At 43.7% G+C, this 21,880-nt stretch overlaps 1 protein-coding gene across 1 annotated transcript in view; it reads left to right on the top strand.

Moving 5' to 3' along the window:
- Positions 1–387: 387 nt before the first annotated feature.
- The window catches only part of LOC130383595 (teashirt homolog 2), a 37,293-nt gene continuing 15,800 nt past the window's right edge, over positions 388–21,880 (top strand). The window contains exon 1 of the mRNA XM_056591439.1: positions 388–851. Coding sequence (XP_056447414.1) covers positions 812–851 — 40 coding nt within the window. The 5' untranslated portion in view covers positions 388–811. The remainder of the gene's footprint in view (positions 852–21,880) is intronic.

Here is a 21,880-nt window from a genome sequence, read left to right as displayed (position 1 = left end):
GAAAAAAGCAGTACACTATATATTTTTATGTATCTAAAAGTTCATGATGATATGCTTTTACACTAACATAAAGATCATAGGCCTATGTCTTGTTGAACTTGAATTTGCTTATCGCAGCATTTGCCCTTACATTCGTTTCATATTTGAGAAACCTATCAATCTCCAGATAAAGGATCGATATCGCTGTGGAGGTGACCAGTAGAAAACCAATGCCCTTTTTTCTACAATATACGGTTTTACGTCTTTCTGATCCCACAACGGGAAAGCACACACACAGGCTACCTTCTGGTGTTTTCTCTGGCCCCTGTTCCTTTAATAAACTCATGGTTATCTAGTGTAACAAATGTCCCGCTGCCATCATCAAGTCCAGGCGAGAGGGGAGGAGTTTTTAATGTTCAGTTTGTTCTATGGATAGATGTTTTCTGGCATCGTCTCACCCTCACTGCACCGTGCGTAATACCATTACCCCCACGCTTTACGCGCTTCTCGCCACATATCGCATACATCCAATCGCGACACTGACTTGACAGACGTCGTGGTGTGTGCGCGGCTTTGATGGACAAACACGGAAGGTGAAGAAAAAAGAAAAGATCCGCTCGTCGGGGGAAGAGAAGGTGAAGAAGGGAACAGCAGCCGCTCTGACATCTGCTTTTCCTTTGACAACGGGTCCTTATAACTGGGATATAGTTAGAGAGAACTACACTAAAGAGACCGACATAAAGACACCTTATATCTCTCTCTCTATGTATGGACTATATTAGACCGCATACAACATTTCACCTGGGCAGAATAGTGAACTGCGAGTTCCGAAATGCCACGGAGGAAACAGCAGGCGCCGAAGCGGGCTGCGGGTAAGCCGGACTTTTAAACCTTTTACCTTCCAGACGGTCCGCACGAGCACCGACACGGCGCGTGACGTTGGCCCGTTTGTTGTGTGTGTCTTCCCCCCCTCGCGCTCCAGCTGACTCGTGTCTCAGGATAGCGTGGCTAACAGCATCACGCTGTCAGGCTTCACGTATTTATTTAATCGCCTTATTTTAATTTCGAAGTTTGGATATTGTTTTAGTGAGTTCGGTCACATACTGTGATCGAACTCACTATAACAATATCCGAACTACAAAATTAAAAAATATGAGATTAAAAAAATACGTGAAGCGTTTGCGGATAAAGTGTGACCTGTATTTGTTTATTTGATAATAGGCTCGTCATGTGTTTTTGCGATATTGATCATTCCCCATATGCTGAGTGTTATTGACCGGGAAAAACGTAAAGTTTTGTATTAACATTAAAAATCTATTAAAAATCCTAAGAGAAAGACATTAAATAAGATAAGTGAAATGGATGTGGTTCCACGACAGAATATGAAACGGGTGAACTCTGTTTGAACTCTTAATATCTTATAGACAAATGGAGAATGAGTTCCTCTCGAGCACATGCACTCCGTCCGCACTGACAGCGGATAGGGAGACGCGCGCGACCGTTTGCGCACGTATGCGTGGACTCAAAAATCCTTCTCCTTCTATAACTTTTGTCTCATTGCCGTTCAAACTATGCTTCTTGGACTATTTACAAAGCACCATCTAACTGCAAAGGAGGGGTTATGATTATAGTCAACCTAAATCCTTTCTCGAATTTTATTTTGTAAAACACATTTTGTATTACACCAAAGGTCAGAAACTATATTATCCCTGACCTTATTTAAAATGCTGCCAGAAAATCAAGGATTCCGCGAGGATAATTTTTTCCTACATTTAGGATGGAGGTAGTTAGATTGAATGGGATGAATCAAGAGTATTTCTTTCCAGCAATGATGCGAGAACTTGTATGTTGTGTGGACAAGTTATCAGTCTTTATTATGGTTCAGATGCAGCAACCAGATGGTGATTGTTCTTTGCCAATAATGGCCGCTCTTTATACCCGCTTAAGATTCTGAGACCCTTATCTGTGAAGCACACTCTCGTTTCACACACCCGCACATGCACACGTACACACAAACACAGTCGAGCAGTGCGCACACACACACACACACGCACACACACACACACACACAAAAACGCACAGCCCACACACACACACACACACACACACACACACACACACACACACACACACACACACACACACACACACACACACACACACACACACACACACACACACACACACACACACACACACAGACAAATATTTTCCCACATTTCCGCATCCAAAAAGCTTGTCTTTCTTAAAAAACAATGTCCCCACTATTATGCAGTGAACTTGTGAGAGGATGCCTAAGTGATCCCTTTACACGCTCTCAGCTGTCCCCGCTTGTAGTCTGGTAACTGTGTCAGCCCTGTAGAGAAATAAGCTTTCCACAAGACTTTCTTCATTGTTGAGGTAATTGTCTCCTCTTTGACAGGCACATTCATCAGTGGCTTAATGGTCAATCAAAAGTTGGCAGGCAGAGTGTTTTCATTCTTTCCTATCCACTACATTAGGAATACTTAATCAAAATGTCTCCCGGTAATGGCTGTGAAGAGTTCATGACTGACTGATCCGTTGTCTGTGCCGATAGAAAATTAACAGCTCGGCACCGGAGAGAGATGTGTGGCTGCAGATAAACAAATTGTGCATTAATATTTCATCTTCAAGACCTGGGATGTGCTTTCAAGCGGTGGAATATTCCTGGGCGCTGTTGTCATTTTTCTTGCGTTTGTTCGTTTTTTTTTTCTCCTTTTTTTGTCTGTTTTTTTTCTGTTTTCTTGAAGGCTCTTTGCAGCTGTAACTCATTTCACTTGATGACTTTACTGGGGTTACAGAGAGTGACGACAAATTGATTACCTGGCAGAGCAAGAATGGAGCGGGGAGAGACGCAGGCTGACAGTCATGTTATAATAATATGTTTAATGATGTGTGCAGGGGGAACAAGGAGAGAGGGCTATTGAAATAAGACCGTGGAAGATGCAAAGTAATAGGTTTCTTATTTTGTGTGTGTGTGCGTGTGTGTGTGTGTGTGTGTGTGTGTGTGTGTGTGTGCGTGTGCGTGTGCGTGTGCGTGTGCGTGTGTGTGTGTGTGTGTGTGTGTGTGTGTGTGTGTATGGAGGGGGCTTCTTAAAGATGCAGTACCCCCCCTAATGTTATTTGTTGTAGAAGTGTGAAAAAACAAAACAGTGTAAATATAAAATGAAGCCCAAATCTTAGTCTGAGGACATTTGTTATCTGGGATTCGTCCGTTTTTCTCTGGGAATTATATTATTAATAAGCATATTCTTAGACTTGAGGGGAGACACAAATCTGAAGACGAGTTTTATTTCCTCTGCATATTTTTTGTAATCGTGATTTGATATTTATGTTCATGGAACGTATACCTGACACAGATCACGGATGAAATTCCAGGTGAAAAAATGTTTTATAACATGAACCTCATGCCCTCTCAGTGCTTCGACAGCCTTTCTGGAGTCTTTTGTTATTCTATGTTATTTCTTTTGCCATTTTTATTTTCTTTCCTTTTAGATTTTTTTTCCTGCAATAGCTCTGTGCCTCAAACTGTTAGCCCAATTTGCTGTTAACAAGATAAATTGGAGAACAGACAAAGGCATTAAGTGTTGCAGTGCCAGCTAGTGACTGACAGCAGCTTGTGGGAATTGGCTTGCAGAAATTCTTCCTAAGTGGTTTGTTCTGGAAACATCCTACAATCAAGGCAGATGTTGTTTATCGAGTTTAGTTTCTGAGAAAGAAAAAAACAGAAAGAGTGAAAGTTGATTTTAAAAGGGCAAAGGATCAAAAAGAAAATGGCGGGATCAACCGCCGCTTGACCAATTCTAAGTGACTCAAAATACACTTACTGAAAGAGAATGACAGCGCAATGAGCTAGTATGTACAATTACTGCAGTTTGGATGGGAATTTGGAGTAACAAATTGTTAAAGAAATGTCTAAAATAGCATGTGTAAATCACATTATTAGGGCTATATTTGTATCCCATATCTGATTGCATTTGTTTGGATTCTCAGGAGTAAAGCACACCTCTGTCTAGTCATCTGTACATGAAGCGACTATTGATCCAGTATTATACTGAGTGCAAGTGAATACTATTGATCAATGATAAATATGTGGTCAAGCTTTGGTCAACGTTTAACATAACCATATAAAAAAAACACTATTTTAAGACGTTCATAAGAAAATAATATTTGCTGTATTGTATTTGGAGGTATTCAACTTTGTGGTGGAACATTTAAGTCAGGTCTTACTTGTGATCTTTATAGTTCTTGGCTGATAGTAAAATATATATAGATATTAGAGACATGTTTCAAGAAATATTTAGAGACATGTTAAGAGACATGTTAAGAGACATTTTGGAGACATATTTAGAGACATGTTTAGAGACAGGATAAGAGACATGTTTGAAGAAATATTTAGATAAATGTTTAGAGACAAGGTGAGTAGAGTGAGTTCTGAATGAGAGCCTTGCAGATTAGATGCCATTTAATCACAGCACAAATATTGTGTCAATGCCTTCCTTTTTTCTGCTTTCTACCAAAGGTAGCTCAGAATACAGACCAAATACAGACCAAACCAGACCAAAACATTGTTGAATTGAATTTGTGTTTTTAGTTTTTTATTCAACATCCAGCCTTGTAAGTTTCTTAGCCGATGAGGACATACACTTTGCTGCAGTGCTTGCAATTTTTCCTCAGTTGGAAGAACAGCGCCATAAAAGCCTCTTAATAACTTTCTCCTCCTCAGCTCATTTTCATTCTCTATGTTGAAGCCCAAAAAAAAAAGATGGAAAATAATGAAATAAAAAAAATCATAAAAAAAGTCCCATCCAGTTAGTCTGGCTGTGATGTCGTCTCCCTCCTTCCCCTGTATGTCACCACCATGTTGGGGGTGACAGGTGTGGATAATAGTTTTAGGGGAAGTCTTTTGTTTGTGTTTGTTGCTGAGGCACAGACAGGGCGTTGCACTGTCTAGGTGATAAGAACCAAGACTCCCGTGCCCTCCAGCATGCCGATCTGCTGGGGGAGGGAGGGAGGCAGGGAGGGAGGGAGGGGGGAGGGAGGGACGGAGGGAGGGGGGAGGGAGGGAGGGGGGGGGCAGAGGGCTGCTCTGATTGGTCTCGAGGCATAGGCCCGTGCGGCGGCTGCTCAGCTCCTCGTTCACCTTGCCTCCCCCCGAGACCTGCGCTAGTTTCCAGGCAAATGACACAATTTGATATGCCTTCGCAGGGGTTGATTCATGTGGATAATATTTCCGTGCCATCCCCACTGCCCATAACTAGAACGGGATTTCTTTGTGGTTGTTATTTTTTATTAGTATCATTGTTATTTATCTTCAGTCGTGTAATCGAGCGGTAATTGGCGTGTCGTGAGATGAATGCAACAAAAACCTAAAACGCTAAGGTGCATTATTTCTGCCAGACTTCCTGAGCACAAAGGAAATCATGTTATGGTGCTTTGTCCAAATGGGGGTGGGGACTTTGTACCTTGCGTTGTGTATTTACAGTGAATAAATATGGAGGGTCGGCCTATAAATATAACAGCAACACTGGGATCCAGATATCGATCGCTTGCCGGGGGATGTGTTTAAGGTAAAAGAACACTGCACTTTGGATACATTTACAAGCCTGTTTTAGCATTGCTACACTGGTTTACTACGCCGCTATAACAGTCCAGAGGGCTTGTCTCATTGTGTCCACGAGGACACCTCCACCCTAATGAAGATGATGGCAATGTGAGGAGTCAGCGAACAGCTGTCATGTGAATCTGTCAAAACAATGCAGTGGTTCACAACGTACTTACTGTACTCTCTTAAATCATTCTGCATGATCCGGACAAGAGCCCTGATTGCAGAGCTAAGGCTGTAAAAATTAACAGTTGCTTTTCAATCGGTTACAATGAAATCTAATTGCTTGTCAACTTATTCCAAATCCATATCAGAAACATTTAGAGAGAATGGAATTAAACTATCTGGTAATTTTTCCCTGCCAGTAACCCCAGACAAAAAAATATTAGAAAATTTCCCATGAATTTGGAAGTGGCAAAACACAGCAAGAGCATTAATCTAAGTTTTTCTACGGTGTACCTGATTTGCTTCTTATCAAATCCTTAATGAGCTTCAATTAAGATGTATTATGCAAATTAACCCTCTGCAGCTCCTGACTGCAGGAGCAGGAGCTATGACAATATTATGCTAATGGTTGCGATCTGTAACAATTACAAAGGTAAACTGCCTCAACGTCACTTGCTCCGGCACTCTCCGAGAGGTCAGTCTGACAAAAATGGGTTACATGTTGAAATGATAAAATATTAGAACATGAGCATGTGTTTGAGGCTTTTTCAGACCAAGAAGACTGAAACATTATAAAGACGGTAGTGATGCTTGTATTATGCTTTGGGCCATGATAGCCATTTATAGCTTCTGTTATATAACATTTTTAGCTGCAATATTCAGATGAACTGGAATTTCTCCACTGTTAGAAGTAACAAGTCCAATAGCCCACTAAGGTGAATAGACTACTATCAAACTGTGTTTAGAAGCAGGAGTGAGGGGGGAGAAGGAAAAGAAAACCCAACCACGTTAACGTTGAACAGCTACAATGTGGCGTGCGCATCAAAAATTCAATGAGCAAGCAGGTGAAGTTATGGCTGAAGAGAGTGCTTTTGGACACCTCACGCTGGCAGTGAATGAAGTTGTGAACCTTGCACCTTTTGTTACTTCATTTAGCATCGGACTGATGGCCCTGTGACAGCTTTACAGCCTGTGTGGTTTATTAGTCATCACGCGGAGCAATTACATAGAAACTAGTTTGATGAATCAAGTCAATGTTCCATCGTCTCTGCGTTGACCTTGCTGTCCCGTCCCCCCTCCCTGTCCCCGTCCCCTTCCTCCCCCCCCCGACACACACACACCCGTGCTTGTGTTTCTATGCCGTGGGTCAAATTTGAGGGCTTTTATTACAGTACCGTTCCGGCTCGAATGGCACATTTTTCGCGAATCAACCTAAGCAAACTGTACTGATTTGTAGTGAATATCTGATTGACTTTATCAGCCATGTATCGTTCAACACAGTGGGAGTGCAGTCACAGGTGGCGCGGACACAGGAGTAAACACAGGATCTAGCACGTGAAAAGACCAAGCAAGAGTTTTATTCTTTCATTTTTTATGAAACCACAAAGAAGTGGTAGCCTATTTGTGTTTCTTCGGGAGAATCTTTCTTGCAAATAAAGAAATCATAAGAGGGCAGCAACAAGAATGCACTAATATATACAGAGAAACACACCAAACAAAGATTTATATCTATGAACACAGTTGGGAGTATGCTCCTTTGAAACACCATATAGTTATACTAGTTATTCTGATATTATTTACTGAACCACAGTATGCTCCATTTAAACGACATTTAGTTATACTGATATTATTTACTTAGCTGTACCATCATTAAATTAATAGGTGTTGCCCTTCAGGAATGCAGTTATCGGAACCATTGAAATAATGTTTAGTAGTGATTACATTAGTTTTGTTACTAAGTGAAATGTAAACATAAAAAACGCAACTGATTTGTTGGAATATCCGTTGGCAATGAAAATGTTAACCCATTTAGAGAGACGGACTCGTCGACTTGTTTTTGGGTGCAAATTGTGGATTTGCACCGATAGATTAACCAAAAGTAAATGAAACATTGTTTATTGTATTATTGTATATAATGTGATACCATTTTTTAATTCTTAATTCAGTTTATACATTTTTTAATTGTAATTTGTTTCATAAATCATCATTTGCCTTGATCACAAAAATGAACCAACAATACCCAGACAAATGAATACACGTTCATGGAATAACTATGTTTATCTTTATGTCAAGATTTACCGGTAATTTCATACATTTTAGGTTCTGCATCAGCATATTGCAGGAAAGAGCGTTTGTTCATCATTGCCTGGTAAAAAATAGATTAAATGTTTAGGCTTGAGATTCTAGATCTAGGCATAACTGAAGGGAACACAATGTAAGATCATTGTTAGAATATAAACCAAAGGTTGTATTTACGAATGACGGCTGAAAATGGCCAAGTAGGGTTAAACTTGTACTTTTTTGGCAGAGTATAAACACGGCCTGTTTCATTGTAGTCAGCTCTCTCTCTCTGCATATATATATATATATATATATATTCTCCCTCTTTGTTCCAGTGTAATCCAGTTCTTTTAAACTCTGGTCCTTATATTGATGTTTTCTCTCCCCCTGTGTGTTTGCCTGTGCAGTGTGTGTGCTGAGCTAGTGTGTTGAAACAGCTTAATTGATGCTCATTAAACATCACTGACAGCTTAGGTGTCGGTGATGAATGTAGAATAATTCTGTTGTACTTACAACTTGATTAAGGAGAAGCACACACAACATGTCAATGTTGCAGCCTATGGCTTGGACTCCATATTCTCTTCTTCTCGCTGTTGCAGAAAGTGACGGTTTTGCACTTGCAGCTGAGCAGCGGGTTTTATTTATTTTTTATTTGTTGTTCTGTGATATAAATATAACAACATTGTCGAAATGCAGGGATGCGTGCTCTGATTAAAGAGCGTTCGAAACCAGAGTAATAAAAAAGTTTGTTTGACTTTTCCTATATGATAGACTCATTGTATACTTTTTCTTCTTCTTTTTTTTTTCTTAATCAACCGATCCAGCCCCCCCCCCTTCATTCGTGACATGCAATAACGTAGTTGATGTACGACAGAGCGGTGAAATATGTGCATCCTGCATCATTTGGGTTTCGAAACGAGAGGCAATTGGAAGTCGTTTCAGACGGACTGTCTTTGTAATGAGCGCATGATGAATGGTTGTAATTCGGCGACAGAAAATGAAAGCTCGGAAACCAAAAAATATTATTCTGCAGCGTATCATATAGCCACGATATACCATGAGATTGAACTAATTACTGTTCATTGCTCTTCACCCCCCACCCCCCCTCAAACTCTATTTAATGAAGGGAGGTTGATTGTGTAACAGCGAGTTGAGGACATTGCGTGTGAGATGTTCTGCTGTTCCCTACCGGTGGCCCTGGGATAAGGAGATGCGTGTTTATTCAGGTTCTTATCGTTGGTGCGGGACAACGTCGTGCTCTCTCACATGAGCTGCTGACATCGGATCTAAGACTGTGCCCAGTGCGCATCAAATACTTTACCCTTTCTGTTTGAGATATAAACAAGAGAGCTGTGTGTGTGTTTGTGTGTGTGTGTGTGTGTGTGTGTGTGTGTGTGTGTGTGTGTGTGTGTGTGTGTGTGTGTGTGTGTGTGTGTGTGTGTGTGTGTGTGTGTGTGTCTGTGTGTGTGTCTGTGTGTGTGTGGTTGTGCGTGTGTGTGTGTGTGTCTTGGGAGGGGGTCTTTGAAGGGGTGGTGGTGAAGAGTGTAGGGGGGTTTCCTGAGGAACTGATTTACAAACGGTATCCACACTAATGCTTAATGTTACACAGGGAGGTCCTTGTACAGGAGTCAGCATGTCTGATTATGGTGCTCGTGGGTCTGAGTGGAGGGGTACCCATCATGCCTTGCGCTGGGAGCAGGAAGTGGTGCTGGTGGCACATCGTCATCCCCGGAGAGGGAGATGATTCTGATGAGTACGATGGTGAGGACATCATCCTGACTGCTGTTTAGGTCCCCTGCCACAGAACCCTTTGTGTTATTTAATTCACCCCCCCGTACATTTTTTATCGAGAAGACTGTTCCTTACAAGGGGCAGTGTGTAGGATTCAATTAAAGGATCGTTAATAAATACGATATACACAGATTAGAACAAACTTGTGAATGCATATTCCATTTCTGCCATGCCACTCAACTTTACACACTATACCTTAAAGGGCTAATATTTAACATAAATACAGCCCTGTTTTTCCCTAAGAGGAAAGGATTTCAACTGAGGAGTTGCATCGACAACACCTAGGGCTTCAGCCGTGACGCCCATGTCCATGTACCGTGCCCCCACTGAGGCCAGCCCCGTAGAGGAGAGAATCCTGGGTCTGCAGTCCCCTCACACTTAGCCATGTTCGATATGTACCTCCGACCCCAGACACTCCGGAGGTTGTTCACCGGGGCTGTTATGTCCATCAAGGTGTGTGTGTGTGTGTGTGTGTGTGGGGGGGGGGGGGGGGTGGGGGGGTTCTGCTCTCCATTTTCTGCTGTTACTTGTAAACCCAGACACTATCCTTCAGAGGAAGTGAGTGACAGCAGAGCTTCGGCAGCAAAATGAAATGCAACAGTTACAATATGTCACAGTCCGGCTTTATGACCGATGTGCAATGTGTGTGTGAGGCCGCACCGCCGTTCTTAGGGGTGTGTGTACATGTGGGTATGTGTGTGTGTGATGTGTGTGTGACTGTGAATTTCGTTTTCTGAAAGGGATCTAGGCCTAAACGACACCTCAGGGACTCCTGGTCAAAATGGCCCTGTGCTGCAGCATCGTGTTAGAGGCCATTCTACATTTTAATCCCGCTCGGTGACAACAACAGCCTACATGGAAAAGGAAGTTTCAATTCAGGCTATTGGTGTTTCTTGAAGGCAAAGAACTACTTTGCGCATTACTTTCGATTCAAAGCTTGTGTTTTTCCTTGAATTCGATTGCGGAGAACCAAATGTTCTTCAAGTATATATTTTTTATATAAGGGTGTTTGACCCTTTCTGTGTGTGTGTGTGTGCGTGTGTGTGTGTGTTTGTTTGTGTGTGTGTGCGTTTGTGTGTGCGTGCCTGCGTGTGTCTCACCCTGTCTGTCTATCTGCATCACCCTGCATCCGTCTTGATGTGCATTGGAAAAACATAAAGTTATTGATATAGAACTAACTGTCAAAATAAGTCGTGTTCAATCCCAAAGCGTTTAAGTTGTCAAGGACACATTCTTCCTCCCTCGCTCCCTCTCTCGCTCCCTCCCTCCCTCCCTCGCGTATCCTGACAAACACCAACTCAGCAGTTGTCTTTGGTGTTTGTCAATCCCCCTACCTCATGCCTCCTCCAGGCCATGTCGCACTGTGTGGAGAACGGTCATTTTCTCGCTGCCACTAGGAGGTCAGTGTCGTTGCCGTGAGGCCATTTAGGGTAAACTGAGTATTGGCAATGCTTCAAAACTTTTGTCCTCTCCCTTTCCCGTTCCCAGTGGTCCGTCCACTCAGTGAAAATGTCCATGTACAGTATTGGAAAGGTTCGGTGTATTAAAACCATGACTATATGTAGGTCCACATAACAATACTCCCCATACCAACTCACCCTCTACTTGATGTCAGCGTGTCTGTCTGTAGACGGAGCTCTGGCAGCTGATCTACAGATCTGTGCTCTCTGTTATCGGCACATCCTCTGTGTGCTCGCCAACCTTGAGCCCTCAGAAAGGAAGGGAGGTTTCAAGGAGGTATTCCTAAAACACCGTGAGGGTCTTGAGGTGCTTCTTCAGAATACAATCACTTCCCAGAATTCATTTCCTGCATTCTAGTGAATTTAAGGGTGTTTGAATCACAAAGTAAGCAGTGGACAGGATAAGAATAAGTTCAATTTTTTTTTTATACTTAATATTTTTTTTTATCTATATATAAATATATATAACAATCTATAGATAATATATTGACATACAGTAAACACATACTTTACATATTATTTTCTTGCGTTGCTGCTGAAGTGCGTAGAATCACTGGCAGCAGGATGGCCTATCACAACATGCGGCTCATCACATTGAGTTTTGATCGGACAGGAACTTCATATAAAACTACTACAGACAATTCCCGTTCACCAGCCATGTAAACACAAGCACATTTTTTTTTTTTTTTAATAACCCCAACGTTAACCCTTACTGACCCAAACAGGACATCATAGGACCAGTCAGGGGCCTGGTCAGTGAGTCTGGATAAAGATCTGGAGGGCAAGGGTTAAAAATAAATATCTGGTCTGTATCTAAAACTCTAGAGGGTTTCCTGTGGTAATATCTACCAAAGCCCAGAATAGGATTGACATTTTATTTTGTGGGCGGTAAAAAGAGTGTTGTTGTGTTCATTTAACAATTACCAAACACATTGTCAAACTCGTCACAGGTGCTTTTCTGTAATATACCTCGACATATTCTATTTCACACGAAAATATACAACTGCCTAAGTGAACTCAGTGCAGATTTGTCAGCGTGCGCAGAATATAATTTTAACATCGAAAAAATATTCTTTCGACTTTTGGAGGTACGCATTTTCCACTGACATCATGGATTTGTGACTTAAATATTATTAAGGGTTTAGGGTGGGAAGTATGTCTCTATTGGAATTGTGTCGGATAAAATGGGTTTATTTCATTTTTGGGGGTTTTCTTTGTGTGTGTGTAGGGTGGTTGCATGCGTACATGTGCGTGTATGCGTACGTGTTCAGTTCATGCTTGTGCATAACAATCAGCGGCTTGCTGTTTGCATGTTCTTTTCCTACGTGCCATGCTGGGCTGCCCCCCCCCCCCCCCCCCCGCCCACTCTGGACTAAACCCAACTGGAAAGTTCCGGCACTGTCCAGAACCCATCCTTCAGGGACCTCATCAGGCCCCTTGAATTTCCTTCCCCTCCACACCTGAGGGCATTCATATTCATTTCCTGCTCTGATTTGGGGGAAAATGATGAAAGGCTGGCTTTTCTTTTTCCCCCACGTCCCCACTTCCTGCCAAGGTAGCCTTCATTTCCATGCAACACAAATCGGTGAAGATCTAACTCCTCTCCGTTAGTGTGTGTGTGTGTGTGTGTGTGTGTGTGTGTGTGTGTGTGTGTGTGTGCGTGTGCGTGTGCGTGTGCGTGTGTGTGTGTTTGTGTGTGACCAGTTCCACCGGTGTTAGTAACAAGCAGGTCCAAGGCTTGAACAAGCAAGAATCCAAGAAATATTTATGTCTCGATCCAGTTACTCCTTGAGAATATGTTCATGGGCCGCGGCCTGGAAGGATAAACCCCTTAAATCAGAGTAACGGATTTGTTTCAAAACTGCTTAAGAGTTTACATTTCGTCTGACTTGCTGTTTGCTTACAGTCTATAAGAAGACTTCTGGTTCCCATCATAAGCAGAAGAGTGAAAAAACCCTGACTTATGTTGTCTGAGGTTATGAAGCCTGATGATATCATGGAGATAACTGCATGGTTTTAAAAAAATGAAAACCCTGTGATTAAACAGGTGGGTGGCTATTTACTTTTCCCGGGGACAGGAAATGAATGTTAATGAAAATAACATTCGCACACAGCAATAACCCGGGCCTGTAATTATTGGCATACTTTTATGATACCATGTATACGTTGCGCAGATGCACCTATTAAACCCGCGCCCAGGTAGAGAGTCTGCCCTGTAGCTCCCTCACTTCCCCCACCCTCCATGTCTCTCGGGCGAGGCAGTGGTATAAAAAAAAGAAAACGGCAGGGCTTTCGGGTTGCCGCGGCAACACTAAAACACACATGTACACAAAGGGGGAGGTCCCCCGCTGTGAGAGCAGATCATCCCCTGCTCTGGTTGGACGAGGAGCTCACCCCTCTGCTCCTGTCGCTGGAAGCTCTCCTACCCTACAGGCGTGGAGAGGCTGTATGCGGTTTCCTTGAATCCCACCATGATCATTATTCATGACACAGAACGGGAACAAAGCTTTAGATGCGTATTCCACCTCGGCTGCGCTGTTGCCGTCGCTGTGTGTTTACTCTGCTGTGTGATTTGTTTTTTTTTGCCGTTGCTATGCACATACTGTACCGTCTTGGATGATGTCTGATCGTTAAAGGGAAGCTGTAGACGAGCGATTAAATGTCGCAACAGAAGAGACAAAACGCGCGTTGATCTCGGAAATTAGATGAATAACGAAAACAATGAGTGAAGCATGAATAGTTACTTATCACTAATGATCAGCTTTGATCATTTTCAAGTTTAGAGTTCAAATGAATAATAGAAATCATTCTCTTGATGACAGTTTATTCGTCTATTGTCACTGTTATTTGACAGCCCACGCAGTAAAACCTTGTATTGTTGTTTGCAATGTAATCCCACAGAAGTCTTTTCATTTAATAATTTATGGCGTTTTCAGGGGCACTTTTTGAATGCATTTACAGAAGAACACCATACCTTATATTGTAAACAGCAGACATCATTATTTGTATGAAGTCACAACGTGGGCCAAACTACCACTGAATCTTCACTGAATTCGATTTAAATAATATTTATTTGTTTGCTTATGACAATTTATAATGGCCAATTATAGATAAGCCATGGAGGGAAATTGTTTGGGTCAAAAGTATGAAAAGTATGTAAAATGTTTTTCAGAAAATACTTAAATATAATATTTTATTATTATTATTCATACCAGTATTTCTCAATTATGACCGAAGACAGATTGTATTCATTGCCGAAACAAAACCACATCAATAGAGAGTTGTTGGAAATCGATTTTTATGTCTGAATGAAAAATCCTTTATTCATGACTCAATTTCTATAAGTCTATAATTCTAAAGGTCCTTCTCTTGCCCCTGAGCCACACTGAATATCCCGCTGGAAAAACACTGCTAAAAAAGGTGACCATCAGAATCATCAAATTCTTATACATAATATACTCTCACACACCCGAAATGGCGCCCTGTGATGACACGTAGCGGCGGCCTGTGATGACACGTAACGGCGCCCTGTGATTTCACCTAGCCTGCCAACGCCGATTCCCGTTGCTCCCGGTTGGTCGCAGTGCTAGCAAGGCCTGATGCTACTGCTACTGCTCTGCTGTCGCTGAGTGCCAAGTATGCTAGCGCGGGTGTTGGTGGGTGCTGGTGCATGGGCGCGGTGGGGGGGGGGATGCTGCTGCTCAGATGTATGTCTGTGAGTTATTGACCCCCCCCTCCCCAACACTCTGATAAACCCCTCTGAATGACACCAGCATAATTCAGCCTAAAAGTTTTCACTGTCACCGGGATGAGCTTACTGTCTCCGGCGAATATATGGGTGCAATTTTCGAAATAGGTTTATGGCAATTCTTGGGAGAGCCGGGGCGAGATAGTGATATTACTGACTTTATCACTGCTGCTCAACACCATGTAGCAACCCTGCACCGCCCCCCCCCCCCCCCTACCCCCAACCGGCCTGCATCTCTCTATTCCTCCACCGCAGAGAGCGGCCAAGGATCACACCTACCGCTCATTGTAGATAGCACTGAAGGCGAGAATGTGACCGTCCAGATTTTAATACAGCCGAGGAGAAGAGATGATATGTCATTATTACAATAGCCGTGGTATTATCTGTATCTGCTACAGCTTGATACATACTGACGGAGCTACTTAATGTCCCGCCGTTAGTCCTTCCTTTAGTGCTTTCAAGTGAATTCCAGTACTTTCGCAATTTACATTTGTGGAAGTTGTAGCCTTTGTATGACGTACAGGGCCGACCGATAAATGCAGTTAAAGTGAGCAATCCAAAAACGATGTTTATGCTGTGATCATGATTCAACATACGTACATACATATAGATATTTACATTGTCATATCCGATATTATATTCACATCGAAGCGACCTTTACATTCATAACTTCCATACTCTTCTGCGGTGCATTTTTCTCTCTTATATGACCGGTTTCCTGTTCATCCTTTTTTTTCTTTTTTCGATTGTCCCTTCCGTGTTCTTGGACTCTAGGAATGTAATATACAAAGCGGGGCCGGCTGTATCGCTCGGTATAAATTGATTTTGACCCAGCCCTTGAACAAAAGGAACACTGTTGCATTGCCATCCGCGGCTGATGCCACTCCCTTTTTGGCTCGCGGTGAATGCTCTTTTTTCCATGTGTGTGATGGGTGGTGGTATCCCGCTGAAAATGTGCCTTATTTAGTGAGTGGTGGTGGTGGTGGAGTGGGCCGAGGGACGGGGGGGGCTCCCTGACTGGCACCAATCAATCAGTGTGTGAGAGGAGCGGCTAATGAAGCAGGCTGTGGTTTATTAAAGGGTTAGCAGAGGAAGATTACAGCAGGGGCCTCATTTTCCCAGAAGCCTCGGGGAGGAGGATACACTGCTTCTCTGGCCATAAAGCAATCAAGGTGTTTACTCTGCGCTAGCATTGATTATGTGACCTGGGTGTGAATGCAGCCATTTCAAAAAAATACAACACACACACACACACATACACACACAGACAACCCTCTTGGCCAAAATAAGTATGGTAGCAAATAAACATGGCATACAATAAAGTTGCAGCCGACTGGAAGGCGAAATTACAGTTATAAATGGTAAAGTTAAATTGTGTTGAAAATGTACTCAGGGTAATTGCCCTAACAAGTACACAGAGTTGGCGCTATCAATGCACTAGGAAAGCAAAGATGCCATTGGTGCAACGTTTGAAAATTATACAGTAAGTATGCGCTTTCTAAAATAACTATGAAAAAAATAAAAAGCATAGAAGTACATTGAAACCAGGGCACACTCGACATAGTTTGAAAGACAAATGAGTAGCGAGGGAGTGAAAAAATGCAAAGCAGATGTTTTTTCGCACCCTTCTCTTTTTTTAATGGCAACAAGACATTACTGATGCCATTACAGAGACCCTTTATGGCGTCTTTTAATCCCCCCGGTCCGCCCGAGGAGAGGAACCCCTTGTGGTGCAAAGTAGCCTCTTTAGTTCACGACGACAATCTGAAACCGTTTCCAATTCACCCCTCCCTAATCCGCCACAGGGTTCTCCACAACTTCCTCTGTAATTATTCAGCGCGGAAATCAAAGGTAAAGAGGCATTAAAATGCACCTCTTAGGTAAACACGTGCTAGCCATCAGCCACTTTGAAGGAACACTTCTTGTTCTGCTAGTACTCCAGCAGACAGAGCGACGCAGCGCCCGCATGCTTTGTTCCCATGCTACTACTTTGGGTGGATTTCTTTTCAAAATGGCAGACAAAAGAGACCTAATTGCTACCATGCAGCTCCGGTTACCAGACTAGTGTATGTGTATGTTGAGCCCCCGTGATTTACACCCGGCGCTGTGCTCAGTGTCTGCTTGCTACATCAGATCCAGCCCGCTATAATGCTCAGAGGAGCACTTAAAGGGGTCTGGTTAGGGGCTAAAAATGAGGAGGAGATGAACTATACAGCTTCCATCCTACGGTCCGACGGACACTATATCAGCGGAATATACGCAGCCGCATGGGCGTGTGTCTGTGTGTGTGTGTGTGTGTGTGTGTGTGTGTGTGTGTGTGTGTGTGTGTGTGTGTGTGTGTGTGTGTGTGTGTGTGTGTGGGGACGGGGCTGGCTCATAAATATCCCCGTCCCACCCCCATAGGGGCCCCTCTGATGGTGATGGCGAAAGGATGTCGCTGTCTGGATGATTGACCGCCACTGGTCGGGCCCTGGGCACATCCCGGCGCTCGGAGCGGAGCGGGGAGGCCCGCCGCTGAGCTGACTGGGCTGAGGGGCCACAGGGGCCAGCGGGGCCACAGGGGCCGGCCTGCAGGCAGCTAGCGGCAGCTAGCGGCAGCTAGCAGCAGCTAGCAGCGGGGTAGCGCCGGCAGTTCTTTCTCTCTGGGAGATTGAAGCAGAGACACAAAGTCACTGCGGCCGCCCGCCAACAGAAGCACATTGGGTTTAGGAACGCCCAAGTCACGAGCGTGAAAAACCATCCGGGAATTGGTTATTATTTAGGTTTGGATTTTTTGTTTGAGTGGAAAGTTAAAGTTATGTAATCAAAGAATACTTGTCTTTCAAGAGGGGCATTTTATTTTTTTTGGTAGATAATAGATTATTCTGTGCCTAGACTCTGTTTATGTTTTATCTCGTTTGAACTTCCACAGATCCTCCTCCCTCTGTCCCTCTATCGCTCACTCACTTGTTCACTCCATCACTCACTCAGAAATGGGAGATAATAAAGACCCCAGTAATTAGCCCTCCACTGCATTGTAATTGGGTGCATGAAGAGCTTGCTCCAATTTTTTTTCTTTTCTGTTTGATAATTGTGTACATAAGGTTTTTCTTCAGATTTATTTTTAATCTGCTTATGGCCTCTCCCACACAAAAACCCAAAGACACACACATACACACACACACACACACACACACACACACACACACACACACACACACACACACACACACACACACACACACACACACCACACACACACCACACACACACACACACAAAAACACACACACACACACACACACACACACACACACACACACACACACACACACACACTGCTGCTGTAGCTCTACGGCCGTCGTGTCTCTCATCATCAGTCATCAGTGACTCCAACCTTCTGAGAGAGAGAGAGAGAGAGAGAGAGAGAGAGAGAGAGAGAGAGAGAGAGAGACTGCTGGCTAATTCCCTTTTTGGGCTTCAACCCGTCAGCCTCCCAGTGCTTGGCCATGGGAGAGCCTGTCCAGGTCCGTCCTACTTGGCAGGGAGGAGGGGGGGGGGAGGAGTGGGGGGGAGGGGGACAACAGAGAAAGGCAGAGTTTATTTCCTGTTCTTGTGAATCATATATCAGTACAATTCCCCTCTGTGCTGTTTGGCAACAGCCAAATGACGGGTGTCATTTATCATACGGGCTGAAAAGAGGCTGTGGGAAAAAGGGGATTTGAATTCTTGTGTGAGCGTGTGGACACTCCTCAGTGGTGGATCATTAAACGGAGGAGGTTTTTTCTTCCAACAGGGATATGAGTAACTCCACAAGCTGGTACTTTGGTGCCCTTCGTCACCCACAAGCTAGCTCAATCATTAAATGTCTCGGCGATACGATTTACTGGTGTCCGTACGAAGAATAGGTCGAACGGAGGCAAGGAATTTGACTTAAATTTGACTTACTGTTGGGGATTTTATTGTATTATTAATTACAGAATTGTATTATTTATTACAGTAGTCTCCCTGCAGAATACAATGACCCACTTTTGAGCCTTTATTAATTGGAATTAGTACCATGCTGTAAACAGTTCGGTGAAATTGCGTTTTTTGATCGGAAACTTTTGCTTGTCCGGTTAAGGATTTCACGTGTCACTTTGAAGTGTTTCTTATTTTTATTTTTATTTATTTTTTCGTTGGGGGTCTAATCTTACGACGGATATTATTTTGAGTCTGGACTTGAATAGCGACATTCTGTTGACTGTTGACTGGTGATTAGTGACGGGACTTTATAAACATTTGATGTGCCTTAAGGATTTTTTTTGTTCCTTCTGCCCTGTTTCAATTGTCAGGAGTGGTTACCGTTTCCCACATTTTGAGAGGACTGATCAAAGAGAGCAACATGATAGGCTGCCAGGCAGCCTTCAGCACGCCATGGCAGAAAATAAACCCGTCAGGCGTTTCCAGCGCGGCGCCGTCCCTGCCGCTAGCAGGCGGACTGACCCCCACTGCTCTAATTGAGTGTTAATTCCACAAACCTGTGAACATGCACGCACAACTGTGTACCTCACACAAATCACGCTTCTATAGACACTTCCCCATCCCGCTCATAACCCTCCCCCCCCCCATACACACACACACACACACACACACACCTCTCAAACAGCCCACCCAACGGAGGCAGTTGGTGTTCTCTGGGTTTGGTGGTAAAGCCGTCTCTGATGTCATTTGATTTTTGTCTATACCTTTACCGTACCATATTCCTCAACTTATGTTCCTCTTCTTTTTTTCTTTGCCATTGGAAAGTTTTGTTGAAGTCCCCATCAAGTGGAAGGTGTCAATAGGGTATTGTATAGGGAAATGGGGTTCAGTGGGGTTCGGGCTGTCAGCAAATGTTAGCTGTCTCTCATGTGCAGATCACAAAGTTAAATGTGCTGTCAGCAAGTCCTCGTCTAGAAATAGATGTGTTGAGGTGAGCTAGTGTAGCTTCTTCCCCCCCCCCCCCCCTGCTGCTGCCCAGTAGAATGAAGATCCATCACAAGTTGTGAACACTTCAGTCCCCGCACAAAGGTGTAATGGAGGAACACTTGAGCGGGTTGAGCTCGTGATAGGATATGTTACGAAAACAAAAGCCAGCCTTCCGGAGTTCTGAAATAGAGTTAATGGCATTTTGACTCCATGTATTATAAAAAATGTTGCATTGAGGCATATATGCATATGAACCAGTGATACCATTACATGGTACACACTCCTCCTCATCCTCCTCCTCCTTCTCCACCGCCTCCCACTCCCACTCCTCCTCCTCCTCCTCCTGCTCCTCCTCCTTCTGCTCCTCCTCTTGGTGGTCTGTCCGGCCCCTCGACCCTTCACTGCGGCGGGCCCTGCGGCCCCCGGGCTGGTATCATGGCATGTAGGTCTGCCAGCGAGCGCCGGCTAGAGCTGTAGAGAGTGTAGATGTCCCTAAGGTAAATGAAAACATTTGGTTCTTGCCAAACCTGTTCCCATCGCAGCTTGGGCCACATGAGCTGGCAGGTGACGTGAGGAGAGAGAGATAGAGAAAGAGAGAGAGAGAGAGAGAGAGAGAGAGAGAGAGAGAGAGAGAGAGAGAGAGAGAGAGAGAGAGAGAGAGAGAGAGAGAGAGAGAGAGAGAGAGAGAGAGAGAGAAAGAGAGAGAGAGAGAGCAGGAGGGAAGGAGAGAGGGAGAGAGGGAGAGAGGGAGAGAGAGAGAGTGGCCTACTTCTTTTCTTCTAGTAAGGCCGTGCAGGGCCGGAGCCCAGGAACACAGATGAATACGTTCTTGGCAAAAGAAAACACCCTGGTAAAAGTGACAAAGAATGACCTGTACTGAGGTGAAATGCAGGCTTTGTCTTGCAGGCTTTGACTTTCAATCGTTTTTGGTTAATGGCTTGTTTGGAGAGCCGAGGGATACTGAGCATTGTAGGTTACAGTAGCTTTTAAACCCATGCTTTATATTGCTTTGCACATCACTACATCTTAACACTAGCCTGATTTTGGACACTGGGAGTCCATAGTGTCTCTAGTGGACTTCAAGTCAGAAAACCTAAGGCATAACGTTCTGCATGCGTTTATTATCTGTCTTCCATCTTTATATTGTGCGTGAGCAACCCTTGAGCATCTGCGGTTTAGACACAATCCTGTTGATGCCTCATGATGGAGGTATGATCGCAAGATTGCTCCAAATCCCTTAACTTTAACCCCAACTCTTCAACGTGACTTCCAGGAATATCCACAGACTAAAACCTCAAACATTAATCAAAGGTTCATTTTTGGTGAACCTTTTAAATGTTAGTGATTTTAAACTCTTCTTCCGTAAAACAAAACACTTTAAGTGATGGTGGCAAATGTCACATTTTTGGACAGACCAAAATGTCTCACTCTTTAAATACTGCGACATAGGTGTAGGCTAGGGATGCTCTGGCGCTCGGTATATCGGACTGCAGTTCATTGGGTTATTAAATCAGAGGGAATAGCAGGCCAACTTCTGGCCATTCCAGTGATTGATGATCCAACCCTTATTTGCTGAGGCGGTGTGTTTGTTCCTGTGTAATTGTCTAGCAGATGGTTAAGCTAACTGTTCTTAAATGCCTTCAAACCTGCAGGGGTCCCGGTCTTCACATTTTCACTGCTAATGACATCGTGCCTCCAAACAATGTATAGTCGTGTTTAGTTTTTTCTGCTGGTTTGTTGTTTGTACTTTTTGATCCCTAATGTTCAAGATCAAAATGGTTCTCTAACCCATTTAGCACCAAACGATTCTCTGGGTTAAGATTGTTTCTAATTTACCCAGCGCAGATCTTTCTATAGAGCTTCCTTGATTTGTGGACAGTTTTTTCACTAAAATTGGCCCAGTTAAATCTGAAAAGAGAGGGAGGGGGAATGAGCGAGGGAGAGGAAGAGAAAGAGAAGAGAAGAGGAGGGGGCAGAGAGAGAGAGAGAGAGAGAGAGAGAGAGAGAGGAGAGGGAGAGAGAGAGAGAGGGAGAGAGAGAGAGAGAGAGAGAGAGAGAGAGAGAGAGAGAGAAGAGAGAGAGAGAGGGAGGAGAGAGAGAGAGAGAGAGAGAGAAACTATC

This window comes from Gadus chalcogrammus, chromosome 1 (assembly GCF_026213295.1).
Source record: "Gadus chalcogrammus isolate NIFS_2021 chromosome 1, NIFS_Gcha_1.0, whole genome shotgun sequence".
Taxonomy (NCBI): Eukaryota; Metazoa; Chordata; class Actinopteri; order Gadiformes; family Gadidae; genus Gadus; species Gadus chalcogrammus.
Note: the sequence above shows the minus strand (reverse complement) of the source record. Positions and strands in the feature narration are given on the sequence as shown.